At 41.6% G+C, this 14,597-nt stretch overlaps 1 protein-coding gene across 3 annotated transcripts in view; it reads right to left on the minus strand.

The window, feature by feature from the left end:
- Positions 1 to 7,223: 7,223 nt before the first annotated feature.
- The window catches only part of FAM149A (family with sequence similarity 149 member A), a 34,767-nt gene continuing 27,393 nt past the window's right edge, over positions 7,224 to 14,597 (minus strand). For 2 of the 3 annotated variants that reach the window (XM_083755665.1, XM_083755667.1), the window contains exons 12-14: positions 13,552 to 13,680; positions 12,601 to 12,679; positions 7,224 to 9,018 (exon numbers count right to left, since the gene is read on the minus strand). In XM_083755665.1, the coding sequence (XP_083611791.1) occupies positions 8,945 to 9,018; positions 12,601 to 12,679; positions 13,552 to 13,680 (282 nt within the window). In that variant the 3' untranslated portion in view covers positions 7,224 to 8,944. The remainder of the gene's footprint in view (positions 9,019 to 12,600; positions 12,680 to 13,551; positions 13,681 to 14,597) is intronic. The other variant, XM_083755666.1, reaches the window with a different exon arrangement.

A 14,597-nucleotide genomic window follows, 5' to 3' on the forward strand; every position in this document is an offset into this window, starting at 1 on the left:
AAACGGATAGGTGCAGCTGACTACAGACTGATACCCACACACAGCCTAGCACAGCTTCCCCCAACCTGGCTGTTTTGAACCACAACTCCCATTAACCCCACCCAACGTGCCCAACATTGGGTTAGAAATGATGGGAGTTGGAATCCAAAATATTTGGAGGTCACAAGGTTATATATCGTTAATCCTAGACACCCTGGCATGGGACTCAGGTGATAAATTTGTCCTCACACACAGTCCACTAATTTAAAACAGCTGCACATCCAGATTGTTGAGATTTCAATATAAACCTGGTGATTAATTCCTGCACCAGGAATCAGATGCTAGCTCCGTCATGCAAGCACACAAATGAAGCCACACTTTCAGGAATTATTTCACCTGCTCATCCTCGAAAACAACATCTGCCAAGCAAACATCAGTCTCTATGCAAAAATAATAAATGCACAGAAAACATGTCAAAAATGGTAGCATTCAGAAACCAGTGTTTGACTGTTCCTGTTTTTCAGTACACTCTGTTTCCTACATGAAAGCCACATTCTACAAAAAGATAACTCCCAGGAAAAAACCTGTGGTGTGAACTTGCTGAACAACAATGTATCAGCAAGTTCGAACTACAGTGGTACCTCGGGTTAAGTACTTAATTTGTTCTGGAGGTCCGTTCTTAACCTGAAACTGTTCTTAATCTGAAGCACCACTTTAGCTAATGGGGCCACCCGCTGCCGCCGCGCCGCCGGAGCACGATTTCTGTTCGCATCCTGAAACAAAGTTCTTAACCTGAAGCACTATTTCTGGGTTAGCGGAGTGTGCAACCTGAAGCGTATGTAACCTGAGGTACCAGTATATATGTTTAGGCCTCAATCAAGGCCAAGTTTCTCTCTGCCTGTGTGTGTGTGTGTGTGTGTGTGTGTGTGTGTGTGTGTTGAAATGAACATAGCATAGCTATAAAAATTGTATCACCCCCAGTTTCTGCTGCCGTGTGGCATGCGTGCTGTGACGCCATCTAGGGCAGGGCCGGAGCTGTCATTGCAGAGGCTGGATTAGATTATTCTCGGCAGTAGAAAAAGAGGTGCTGGAGCTCACAATTAATGCCTCCCTTGTTCTCTTATAAAGGCAATGGCACCAACCTGAGAGGTGCTGGAACTCAGTTCTGGCATGTTCCATCCTTAAAAAAAAAAAGCCCTGATCCTCTGTGTTTCTTCCAACTCTACAGTTCTATGAACAATGGCCCCTGCTCTGCACCCGTAAAAGTAGAGCAGGGGAGGCATATCAAGTTTGGGGACACGTTATGCCTGTCTATGTATTCTAGTCTCTGCCAATGTACCAGTTGAACTTTGTAACCTGTACCTTGAACTGATGAAATAATCACATTCTGAATTATAAAATAAACTTGGGGGATTTCCCAAGCCGAGAACTCGGGTCTTTGGTCCAAGAGTGGGAGGCAGGAGACCACAAATGTTCAATCTACTTACCCTGTTAAACATTTGAAGATACCAATTATTTGTGAAATGCCACGAAATGTTTATGCAGTCATGTTTTAGATAATAGTAAACAAATTACTGGTTATGAAATTTCTAAAATAATCTGTTTAATCTTCTTTTAAAGTAATTGGAAGGAAATGTAGATAATAAAGTAGTCCCTTCTACATCTGTATTAACTGCAGCTAGAATGTGCATCTCAACCTATGGGAGGAACCCCTCCACCCTTGTCTGAATATCTTTTGGGGGTTGAGATATAGCTACAATGTATAAGCTTACGAGAAAATAAGTATTGTTTCAAATCAAATGTATAGAAAAATGGACATTTTTTAATTTCCTTAGAAGGAGGAGATAGTACAGAAGCTACGCAAACTATGCAAACCTTTCTTTCTTTGTTGTGTCCCAACAATTTCTAATACTCCAGAAGTAAAATAGAAGGAGATTAAGGACAACTCTCCAAATAACTATTTAGAAATGCTTCAATTATGCAACTCCAAACTAAACAGAAAAACTAATTGAAGAGGCATGCTCAACATCGTAATACATTTCTAACATACCTGGTTTGGCCTTAATTTGCCATAATCCAAGATAAACACTCAATATTTGTATTAGCTAAGTAGCAGCCTAGATCCTTTTCTAATTAAAAAGTCAGCTATTACTCACAGGATCTTCTTTTTCAAAAGCAGTGTAAGCATACTTTAAACGTTTTAATATTTCATTTAAAACCCAGTCTCTTACCCATATTGCAAATCATTTGGCTTTACATTTTTCTTTGTTTGTTTTTTAAGTATGTCATGGTCTATTTTAGCAGCAGCACGCTCATTCCTACTAGTTGCAATTGGTATCTCTTTATCTGTGCTTGATGATCACGAGCATATCATGTTCCATCGGTTGCTTTCTGCTCCCCTTTAGTGCACTTTTTCTGCTGCTGCTCTCTTATTTTCTAAAATTATTTTAGTAAATAATTATTTCCTTATTATTTCTGTAGTTTGCCCTTCCTTCCTTTCTGGCAACCAGAATGAATTGTTCTTGTGGTTGGTTCATCTGAGATGACCTAGAAGTTGCCGTATTTTTCGCTCTATAGGACGCACCCGACCATAGGACGCACCTTGTTTTAGAGGGGGAGAACAAGAAAAAAAATTATCTCCCTCTCTGCGCAGCGCCCCTTTAGCAAGCGACAGGAGAAACGGAGCCCCTTCCATTTCTCCTCCCGCTTTGCTGAAGGGGTGCTGTGCAGAGAGGGAAAGCTGTGCAGCGCCTCTCCAGTGAAGCGAAGCCAGGAGGGCAAGAGGGATCGGTGCGCACTGATCCCTCTGGCTCTCCTGGCTTCAGCAAAAGCAACGCGAAGCCTCCAGAGCGTGGAGGGAGTGCTCCCGCTGCACTTTAGAGGCTTCACGTTGCTTTCGCTGAAGCCATGGAGCCTGCATACGGTCCATTAGATGCACACACATTCCCCCTTAATTTTGGGAGGGGGGAAAGTGCGTCTGATAGAGCAAAAAATACAGTATTTTCTGCAATAACCTTTGCAAACACTATTACACAGCAAGTGCCAGAATGACAAATGTGAAATGTGTAAATGTGTAAAGTGCAAAGGCTTAGGTACGTCTCCTGTTGTGCAGCAGCCGATGTCCACGCACCCATTAAGAATTCACCATATAGTTATCCTACAGAACTGTGGTATACATGTCTACTTCAGAAGTCTCTTTGTGTTTAATGGGATTTATTCTCAGCTAAGTGGGTACAGGCTAGCAGCCTAGGCTTCAGTTGAGAATTGACATTGGGGAAAACAGAGTTCTTGTGCTTTAAACAGCTGCATCTCCAAGATCAGAAACAGCAGCTTATAGCTGACTTGCCACGGTAAACCTGAGGTTTTTGGTTGGGTCAGTCAGAGAACTAGTAATGACTGTACTATCTCACCTTTTGTGTTATGCCATGCAACCCATGGCAGAGATTTTCTGACTGTCTCCCCCAGCTCTCAGAGCATTTGAAATCCCACTTGTCCAAAAAAAAAAGGTTGGTAAGCTCTGGCAGTTTAGCTTGTCCAATTTCCACATAAAGCACACGGAACACTTGTGCCGTCCAAACTCTGGTCTCTCCTATATGAAAGGTATACAGACATAAAATGTATGATGTGCTCAGTGCATGAAGAGTCATTGCTCCACCAAAAAAAAAACACAAAACCTGATATGCTCCATTGACTGAACAAGGTGGGATAAATTATTCTGTCCCACTCCTTCTTCCCCAATAACACTGGTACTTGGGATCAGCTAGTGAAATTAATTAGTAGTGGGTTCAGGACAAACAAAGAAAACTCCAAAAATGACCAAGTTAAACTATGGAATTAAATTTCACAAACTCATAATGGACACCAGCACATATTGGATATTAACAGATAATTAGTCCTGTAACAATGGGGACAAATCTGAAATTTTCTGTGGTTTATTGTTGTAGATCATGGCATTAGTGCAGTTGGCATAACTTTTCATCTTCAGTTGTGACAGTCTTTATCAATGGGGGTGGGGAGAGAGAAGAAAGACCGATGATTCATGACAGCCAAGACATCCTATCAACAGTAAGATGACTCCTGAATTTTTCCAGCTGAACTTCAAGGTGAATGAGGTGCTTTTCTTCCATACTTCTGCTGACTAGGGCTTCTTCTGAAAACCCAGGAAAAGATGCAAGCAACCAAGAACTATCAAGAGCAGTGAATGCCTTGCATACATTTCTCTGCATACAGATGGGAAACTATGAGCCCTTTTAAGTGTTCACACAATGGGAGGGAGAAAAGCAGCTATAGATCTTGTAAGTATAACCAGGATGGGTATCCCACATGGTTGGCCTCTAGATCCTGTAGGACTACAACTTACATCATCCCTAGCCAGGATGGCCAAAGTTTAGTCCAAATAACATCTGGAAGGCTGCCCCTGGTGTAACTTTATTCCAATGATTATCAAGACAGCTTGCCTTGCATTTTAGGAGACAGAAAATTAAAAAAGGAGTAGAGTTGGAGTGGCTCTTGTGCACAGTAGCAGCAGAACCACGCTAATACACTGCCTTGGTCATCTCACTGTTTTGTGCTTTTGATATTTCCCTCATTTTTCTAGAGCCTCCCAAAAAAGGCAGAGTATGGGACATATGGGACACGGGTGGTGCTGTGGGTTAAACCATGGAGCCTAGGACTTGCCGATCAGAAGGTTGGTGGTTCAAATCCCCATGACGGGCTGAGCTCCCGTTGCTCAGTCCCTGCTCCTGCCAACCTAGCAGTTCGAAAGCACATCAAAGTGCAAGTAGATAAATAGGTACAGCTCTGGCAGGAAGGTAAACGGCGTTTCCGTGTGCTGCTCTGGTTCGCCAGAAGTGGCTTAGTCATGCTGGCCACATGACCCGGAAGCTGTACGCTGGCTCCCTCAGCCAATAAAGCAAGATGAGCGCCGCAACCCCAGAGTCAGCCATGACTGGACCTAATGGTCAGGGGTCCCTTTACCCTTTTATGACTAACATGCAAGTCACAGGCTATTGCTGCTGCAACCAGACTGCTCCCTGAATTTAGAGATAAAGCTGCCTTTTCAGCATTTCCAGTTTCTTTCTCAGTTAAGAAAACAGTCTGCAGATAGGCAAACTTTGCCTTCTCCAGTTATACAGCCACAAATACGTTTTGAATACCCGCCCCGCATCCTGCAAATACATTTCTCATCCATTTCCTTGCCTTTCTATCTCTGACATAGTTTAATGGAGTTGTTATTTTTTCTTCAAATACAGTGGTGCCTTGGGTTAAGTACTTAATTCATTCTAGATATCAGTTCTTAACCTGAAACTGTTCTTAAGCGCCACTTAAGCTAATGGGGCCTCCTGCTGCTGCTGTGCCGTCAGAGCACGATTTCTGTTCTCATCCTGAAGCAAAGTTCTTAACCCGAGGTACTATTTCTTGGTAACCTGAAGCGTATGTAACCCGAGGTGCCACTGTACAGCATTTGAAGAAAGCATGCGCTGCAGGTGAAATAGCCCCCTTCAAAATTTCCAGTAAGGAGATCAAGCCCTAAAGTTCCTCCCAGTTTCTGGCTCTTCCCATAGCCAGCCAAGGAGAGTTCATAAAGCACACTTGGCAAGACACTCAATGGAGCACTGAATTACAAGACTCTTCAGAGCTAATGAATTATTGCCCAGTACAGTCCTCTCAGACCAAAAGAAATGGAAGCAATTCACAGAGCTGCTATTATGTCCTGCCAATTTAAAAATTAAATCACTTCTTATTGGAGGAGCTGGATAAAAGTATTTGACCAAAGTGGCTCTTGTTTTCAAGAACATTTTTAAAATAAATGTGCTGGAGAACAAGACTGATATGCTTAGTTAAACATTTATTTTAAACCAGCATCTGCTACAGGGACAAGTTCTAACTCATACCTTGGAGACAGTAGCAGGAAAGGACAAAACCACTGCTCAAAAATCTTTCCTTCAGTCATGTGACTCAAGCTGTTATACAAAGCTTTCTTGACCACTAATACAGTTTGAATGCAATCTGGATTTTAATCCTGGCCTCAGCAATGAAGCATTCTGATCTAGTCACATGCATTTCATATACGTAAGACTTGCGTGGGTGAGTTGGCCAGTCATTTTTAACAAACAATGTTTCTTCCCATGCATGGGCCTAGTCTTTTGGCTAAATGGCAAGAGTTATCACTACTGTAAGGAAAATAGCAAGCCCTCCAAAAGGGTTCTGTACATATTTCCACAGATTCATTGGCTCATGAAACAAATTTTTAATAAGGTTGCTGAAGTACTAAATAAATCAATTCATTTTACATTAGCAGGTGACATCAAAGAAGTTCAGGAAGGAAAAACTCAATAAACAGAATATCAGTTGCAGCCCAGCAAGTGGGCTAAGTCCATGAGGGTCTATGATATACCGTATTTTTTGCACCATAACACTCACTTTTTTCCTCCTAGAAAGTAAGGGGAAATGTCTGTGCATGTTATGGAGGGAATGCCTACGGGTGGCATGCCTACAGATTTTCCTCCTCTAAAAACTATGTGCGTATTATGGTCGGGTGTGTGTTATAGAGCGAAAAATACGGTAATTTTGCTGCTAATTCTTTCTGAGAACAAATCCATCTGAGCTATTTTACAGTGCTTGATGTATTAATTACTGGTAATAAGTGATTATCCTTCTAATTATCTCTAATTATCCTTCACAGGGTGACCTGCCAAATTAATAACAAAGGTAGGAAGATGCAACAATGGTAATCAACAACAAATAATGTATGATTAAAGTAAAGATATAAAGATACATTACATAAAAATACCTTTGCAATTCTTCCATTTTGATTTCCACAGTTAGTTTACACCTCAATAAATGTACTTTACCAATTTTCATATTTTTTATTATTTTACATATTAACTATGTGAATTAGGGTATAAAAAAAGGTAAAGGTACCCCAACCATTAGGTCCAGTCGTGACCGACTCTGGGGTTGCGGCGCTCATCTCGCTCTATGGGCCGAGGGAGCCACCGTTTGTCCGCAGACAACTTCCGGGTCATGTGGCCAGCATGAGTAAGCCGCTTCTGGTGAACCAGAGCAGCGCACGGAAACGCCGTTTACCTTCCCGCCGGAGCGGTTCCTATTTATCTACTAGCACTTTGACGTGCTTTTGAACTGCTAGGTTGGCAGGAGCAGGGACCGAGCAACGGGAGCTCACCCCGTCGCGGGGATTTGAACCACCAACCTTCTGATCAGCAAGTCCTGGGCTCTGTGGGAACTTATTAAAATGATGCAAGACGAAATCAAGGTACCTTTATGCAGTGTGATATAGGCTGCATGCACACTAACCCATTTGTTTTTCTCAATCTAGAAGCATTCATGTTAGCCCCCAACATGCTGCTTTCTATCTAGATCAGGCATCCCCAACCTTCGGCCCTCCAGATGTTTTGGACTACAATTCCCATCATCCCTGACCACTGGTCCTGTTAGCTAGGGATCATGGGAGTTGTAGGCCAAAACATCTGGAGGGCCGCAGGTTGGATATGCCTGATCAATATTACTTCCATATCCTACCTCTTGGTTAGGTTATCCATACATTTTCATCCCTTTACATGCCCCAGGTGAATGGAGAAGGAAGAAGTTATTGCTCTCTTGGTATATATGCCCTACCATGTCAATGGACAGGTGTGGGTACATCTGGCTTCAAATGGACACACTGTGGAGTAATGCGCAAGAAATATACAATGACTTCTATTTTCAGAATGAAACTAAGTTTCTCAAAAAGTGCTTTTGGGTGGGGGGCAAAAATATGCAAACAAGTACTCAAGTCTCCATTGATTTTAGAATAATATATTGTGTCTATGCAACAGTAATATATCACCAAAGGTTCTTGATGCAATTTGCACAAAAAGGATCTTGATGGGATTGCATCAAAATTTATTTTTTCATGGTGTTCAATCAATGTGCATTAGCTAAATTTGTGCATGAAGAAAACTGCAGCAACTTATGCCTACCTCACTTACAAAATTAATTTTAGAGATTGCCCAAGCTAAACCAGAGAGAAGGGATAGATTTTTCTTATGGAACCATAACAAAAAGAGTCCAGGAATTAAATCTTATTATCATAATATTCAAGGGTTTATAGACTGCATTACTACAGCTGAGCTAAAACCAACTCCACTTTCAGTGGAGTCACTTTCATTCCTGTGGAAACAATTCCTGGTTTTTGCAGTGTTTGCTTCCTCAAAATTTCATTAGAAGGAAATGTGTGAAAGCCCTGTTAAGGTTTGTTTTAATGGCTCTAAGTTGTTTTAATGCCTGTGCAAACCGCCCCCACTCCCCCACCAAACTTATCTGACCAAGATTGGGGAAGCTGGCCAAAAGAACCGAAGCAAAGTCTAGCTCAAATTCCTTAGCATGCTTCTTTGTGAATAGAGTACCCTTCCTCCCAAGGCTTCATAGTTCTGTAGGCTGGCTCAGATAATTAAAGACCAGCCTCTGGGGGCTTTTACACAGTTCTCCCTGAGCCCCAGAACTTTGATGAAAAACAGGAAAACTATTTAAATTTTGTGCAATTTGTTTAGCTGCTTTATGAAAGCTTCCCTTGTTCGCAACAGAAAAAGAAAAGGAAAGCTAATGACAATTTGGCTCAGCTCTACTTGTACCTGGTCCACAAACAAACAAACAAACAAACAAACAAACAAACACAGAACAGAACCAGGAAGGCACTCTCTTTTAAACTTGACTTATGCCTTTAGAAAAAAATTGGCACCAGTTCATATTCTGTTTTCCAGATATATGCCACTGTCTTGCTAATGAGTTTTTGGTGAAACAATTTTCAAGCAGGCTGTATGCAGAGACACAGAACACTAAGGCACAAAACTACAATATTGGAACACCATCCCTTCTCATAATAGTTGGGAGTATTGCAGAGTTCCATAAAGTACAGATCAGGTTGGTTGGTTGGTTGGTTGTTGTTTTTGCCTTCTGCTATATGTTATGAAGCAATTTGAAATCTTCTTCTAGCTACAGGTGGATTTCTCTGGAATGATTTGGCATGGAACTGTGAACCTGCAAGCAAAAACATTAGTAGGTAATATTGTGGGTCAAGTGGATACAGCGCATTTGAAACAAAAGGGTTCATGCTCAAATTCTTTTGATGAATGATCTCTCCTAGCCTTATTTTCCTATCAGTAAAATGGGAATACAGTGGTACCTCGGGTTACAGACGCTTCAGGTTACAGACTCCGTTAACCCAGAAATAGTACCTCGGGTTAAGAACTTTGCTTCAGAATGAGAACAGAAATCATGCAGCGGTGGCACAGAGGCAGCAGGAGGCCCCATTATCTAAAGTGATGCTTCAGGTTAAGAACAGTTTCAGGTTAAGAATGGACCTCCGGAACGAATTAAGTACTTAACCCGAGCTACCACTGTAGTAGTGTCTTACGTCACAGGAAGCTGATCGGAAAATACACAAGTTGAAGCCAATATTATGTTAAGTACAGATCAACTATTTGAGACAGAGCAGGGATATGCTTTTGGTTTTGAACTGACACCCAGTCCTGTGCAAATTAGGGGCAAGAGCATAGGAGGGGTAGGAAGGGCCTGCAACCTCATATAAGGCTTGTGAGAAGAAGCCAAACTTGTTATTAGGGACCATTGGGATAACGAGTCCTTGTTTGAGGTGCGCAAGTTTTCATTTCCCGCCAGCTGTTTCTGGGGGTGCATCCTTTCTTTCCCTGCACATGGTATTAGTGTAGTGATCAGGTGGGATTGCTAAGAGGAATTATAACAAATATAGAGTAAGCCATCTGTGTCAGCAATGAAAGCATTGCGTTGACTGGGTTTAAACTATTTTGATATGATTCTTGATCAATCCACATCTCTGCATCCCTGTTCCATTTCTCTTTCTTCACCAGTCACTGTACACTGCCAGTTGCCTAGCCAGGCAGGCATCCTGGGCCATAAAGATAGTGGGCAAGTTTCTTTGAAGTAGCCTTTCCAATATGTTAATCTCAGGATGTTGATCTTAGGGCCTGGAAAAAGTTTCACAGGAAGGTGATAAATATGCCTATCTCCTTGCCATCCTTTCATCCTCTCCTGTTTACTCCTGTTTGTGATCTCCAGAGTTTCTCTGGTCCTCTTTTATTTACTCTCAGATTATGTATGCATGCCCAGAGCAGTAGTCTTTGTAGTTAAAAGAATTTCCTTGGATCTAACTTTGTCCCCACATGGGGTCTGTTGAAATGCTCAGAAGAAATCTGATTGGTTCTTATGAACACTTTGTAAAAAGTTCTTTGGTGAATAAAATGACTTGGGCCGAGGGGTAAAAAGACACACAGAGAGAACACTATACGCACCCTTCCCAGAGTCTTGCTGGTTCAAGCCTCTGTGTGTATTCTTATTAATCAGAGTTCAATCCTTCCTTTACTTTGTGAATGCCTCAGGTAGTAGCAAGAGCAATCTCTCTATTAACCCTCATTGGGGATAAGTCCAGTGTTGCAAAGGGGAGAAAGAAGAGGCTTGCCAGCCTGACAAGTAATACCCTAGGTGAGTTCATCAGTCAGGTTGACTTCGATCACCTTGACGAATTCCAGTTTCCTAATGATATCTACCTGATCCACACCCTTCCTGATCCTTGCCAGAGGGATTTCCCTAGTGTTGGCACTGCCCTTCTTCCTAAGCCACTTGTTTTCTCGATTCCACATCTCCTGCAATCCCCAGTCCTTCAAGTTTCTGCCTCATTCACATCATTGCATTTCAGTCTACTGTCAAATTGATGCTGGATCTTTCAGCCAGGCCAACTCTCTCCTCTTCCCCCTTAGCTTTCTAACCCTAGGGGCCAAACTTCACAATGCATCATGAGAAAGCACACCAGAGGTTGTTTTTTTTTTAAATTGCAGGCATGGGCAATCCTGATTTTCACCAGGACAACATACACAGAGGGGGACTATTCAGGTTTATTTCTTCAGCCCCAACCACAATGCTGATATGACCCAACGCCCCCCCATGCTGCTTTTAACTTTAGAGGAAAAGCCCCCATTAGCACAAATGCTGGGAAGGGGAGCAACTGCAAATGGAAGGATTAAATCATGTCTTCCTGAGTGCTGTGGATCCCATTAAAACCATGCTTGTTATTATTTTTTAACACTAAAACCCTTTTTCTAATTTAGCATCACCTGCAGCTCAACTCAGTCTGCCTGCCTAGCCAGAGCACTGTTTCTGCTTCTTGCCAACATGCAGCTACTTCCACTTGCAATCTCAAATCCCCCACTCCACCAGACTGCTCTCTCACCAGCTATACTCTGCCCCCGCCATTGCCCTTTCTCACAGGCTTTTAATGAACCTTAATTCAGGTTCTAGTGAACCTGCTGCCTATGTCTACCCACTTTCTGTCTCTTAGCATCTTACCCAGTGTCCTTTCTGCTTCTCAGAATTTCTGCCTATGCACTGAGTTCCCTCTGTCCCTAGACCTTGCTTGAGAGGTTTTATCAAAACTCACTACCCTACAAGGATAATCATGGGCAGCAGGAAGTAGAATACCTCTGGGGATATTTTGTTATTAAAAGTAGTCTGTGCAAGTGCAAAAAAATACATTATTTCACATTTAATAGATAGCTAGACAATATGTACTGACGGTTGCTGTATTGCAGCAACAAAAATGGGTGTGTTTTTCTGCAAGCATTGTCACCTTTCACTACATCATCAAAGTTAAAGGATTGTTTTTCAGTTAATTTACTTTTTACACTGAAGAAGAGTCTCCATTTCTTGTGTATTTCACAAACAGAACAGTTCTGGAGAATATGCTTGGGCTAGGAGGTATTGTAACCTGGTATGAACAGTCATGCTACACGTACACAAGATGAGTTTATGAGATCTTAAAATAGCAACAACCAATTTCTGTGGCAGGAGAAAAGGGCTGCTTATCATTGGTGCTTTCTAGTGGAAGGTAGCCCTCTGCTGGCTCTCTGCTAATACTACAGCTGAACCAGTGACTTAGTCTTAGATGAATTAAGTATAGCTACAAACTCTTGAAAAGAGCCACCCTAAACATCTTCACTTGGGGCTCCAACTGAATAATGGAGTTTACTCAGGCTGCAGTAGTAAACACTAAGTGAATAGCTGCTTTGCAAAAACTGACCAATTTATTGAAAGTCTATGGCCAATTTATCAAAAATCCTGGATTGTACCAAGGCATAGAAATTAGTATAAATCCAGTAAAGAAGGGACAGGGTCCTTCCAAATGCTATTAGAGTCTAACAACATCTGGAGGGACCACATGTTCCCTGTCCTTTCTTTACTGGATTTATACTAATTCCTATTCCTTGGAACCTCATTCACCCCCAGCCAGCATAGCCAATGGATGAGGATTGTGGGAGTTGTAGTCCAACAACATCCACAGGTTCTCCATCCTTGCTGCTCCACTAAATTTTGCCTGCTGCTGCACCTCTTTCATACAGAGGCAAACTAGTATAAAATGGTTTGCAGCATTTGTTTTTGGGGCTCAACTTGTGATGCAGAATACAATGCTTATTGCTCAATTTACCCCATTCTCCCACAAATGCTAATATGATGAAACTGAGTATCACAGTTCTGAGGGGATTGACATCTTCTGCTACAATCTTCTTTTCTTTAATAAAACAGAGGTCTTACCTATCAATACCCCATGACCTGTCCACATTTGATTAGCAAAATCCATAGGAGTCAATGATATTTTATGAGGTGTATCTGACTGAAAGAGAAAAACAGATTTTTACCCTTTATAGCATTCGGCCGCCCCCCCCCCCCCGCCACAAGTCAAGGGCAAACAGTGACTATGTCTGCATACACGCTTTATTAAAGCTCATTTGGAGTACATTCTTTCCCTCAAAGAATTATGAGCCCTGTTGTATACCGCCACCGAGAAACAATTCCCAACAACCCTTAGCAAAGCAGAGAGCCCAGAATTATTTGAGGATAAATGTGCTTCCAATGTCTGTTAAAGATATAGCATGCATATAGCCCATGGCATGAAAAAGAGCTATGAAGATGTAACTATTCCACAAGGAGCATTGAAAAATGTCCAATACTAATTCCACTTTCCTGTTCAGCACTAAAGGCAATAATGTGGTTAAACAGTGAGCAAACATTCAAATCTTTGCAAGTGGGATATTCTGGCTTTGGATCATTCTCCCACCCTCTACACCACAAAACAGGGTGTTCATTCCACACACATGCACACCACAACTTCTCAACATCTGGTGTCATTTCTTATGAGGCTGGGGTGTGGGTTTTTTTTGGGGGGGGTGTCCTTTCTTTTTTTCTAAAAAAAAATTAAGCACCTGTAAAACAGGGTTGTCCCAAAGTGTAGAGTAACCACGTCAGCTAAAAACTCTGTTATGCATGGTTAGCATGGTTTGGGCTACAAAGCATGAGAATATGAAGACTTCTAAGGAATGCTATCTGGAAGGCAGGAAATAATTCCTCCCAGAATTGCAAGACTGCATACAACTAAGCACATAGGAATAATCTAATACAGTTTAACAGGGAATAAAAGAGTGGTATTCCCACCCCATTTCAATTCCAGTTTCTTATTAAGAGTCTCAAAAGCTTTCAAATACCTACCCGAAATGTGTGAGTAGTATTGGGTCTCGAAAACTGATCTATTATGACAGTTCGCTCTCTAAGTGGCCGCCGTTCTGCACCATCAGGTACCGCGCTGGAAATTCTGCTATGAGGATACCTTCCTTTATGCTGGAAAATGTTTGGGGTAGGGTTGAGAAAAAGAAGCAAGTCCATCACTGGGAAAAGTGTAAATTATTATTAGCAGAAGTATGCTTTTGCTTTTCAGCTGATTATTTCTTGTCTTCCCAAAAGCTAATTTTCCATTAGTCACAAAACACTGAGAAAAGAGCTTCTAAAACTATTTACTCAGGCTTTTTCAATTGGGTTTCAAATGGATTAGAAGAGACAGATACAAGCAGAATTAAAAAGGCTAGGAAGGATCTGCAGCTCCTGTCTGCATCTATCTCTGGAAGCAGAAGTGGGGTGACTGGCCCCAGAGAAGGTAGCAAGGGTCTTCTCCTTCCCCCAGTTTTTGTTATTTTTTCAATCGGTGGTGAGGTTGAAAAGTAAACAATTCCATCTTTTTTTCTGGCCTTAGTTTACCATTCACAAGGTTGGAACAGCTGTTTGCTTGACATGCTAAGGCTGCTATGACTTACTTTGACAATTCATATCCATAGTGCTTAAACTACATTGTAATATTTGGCAAGGTAGTTCCAATTCAGGGAATGCAAGCTAGATATTTCCCAGCAGGAAAATGGGTAGCTGTTTAAACAACACTGTTAACTAAGTTGCCAACAAAGAACAAGCATATGGTGCAAAAGTGAAGCAATTAAAACACAAAACAAACTATCATGCAGTAACTATGTGCAACAAATGAAGCAATATGGATAAGTGTCAGTGGAGCAACAAATTGAATAAAGATCCTTGAAAAGTTACAGAAAAATACATTTTGCTGAAACTATTAAAAGTTATGACGTCATGCTGATTTCATGTAGAAGTTAGAATGAGAGAGCATGATTTTTACAAGGCCACTCAGCAAGCTTCATAGATGGAAGGAGAATGGAACCTAATTTAATCATTTGCAAGCCCAGCAACTAACAATT

This window comes from Podarcis gaigeae (genome assembly GCF_964106915.1).
Source record: "Podarcis gaigeae genome assembly, chromosome: 9".
In the NCBI taxonomy this organism is placed as follows: Eukaryota; Metazoa; Chordata; class Lepidosauria; order Squamata; family Lacertidae; genus Podarcis; species Podarcis gaigeae.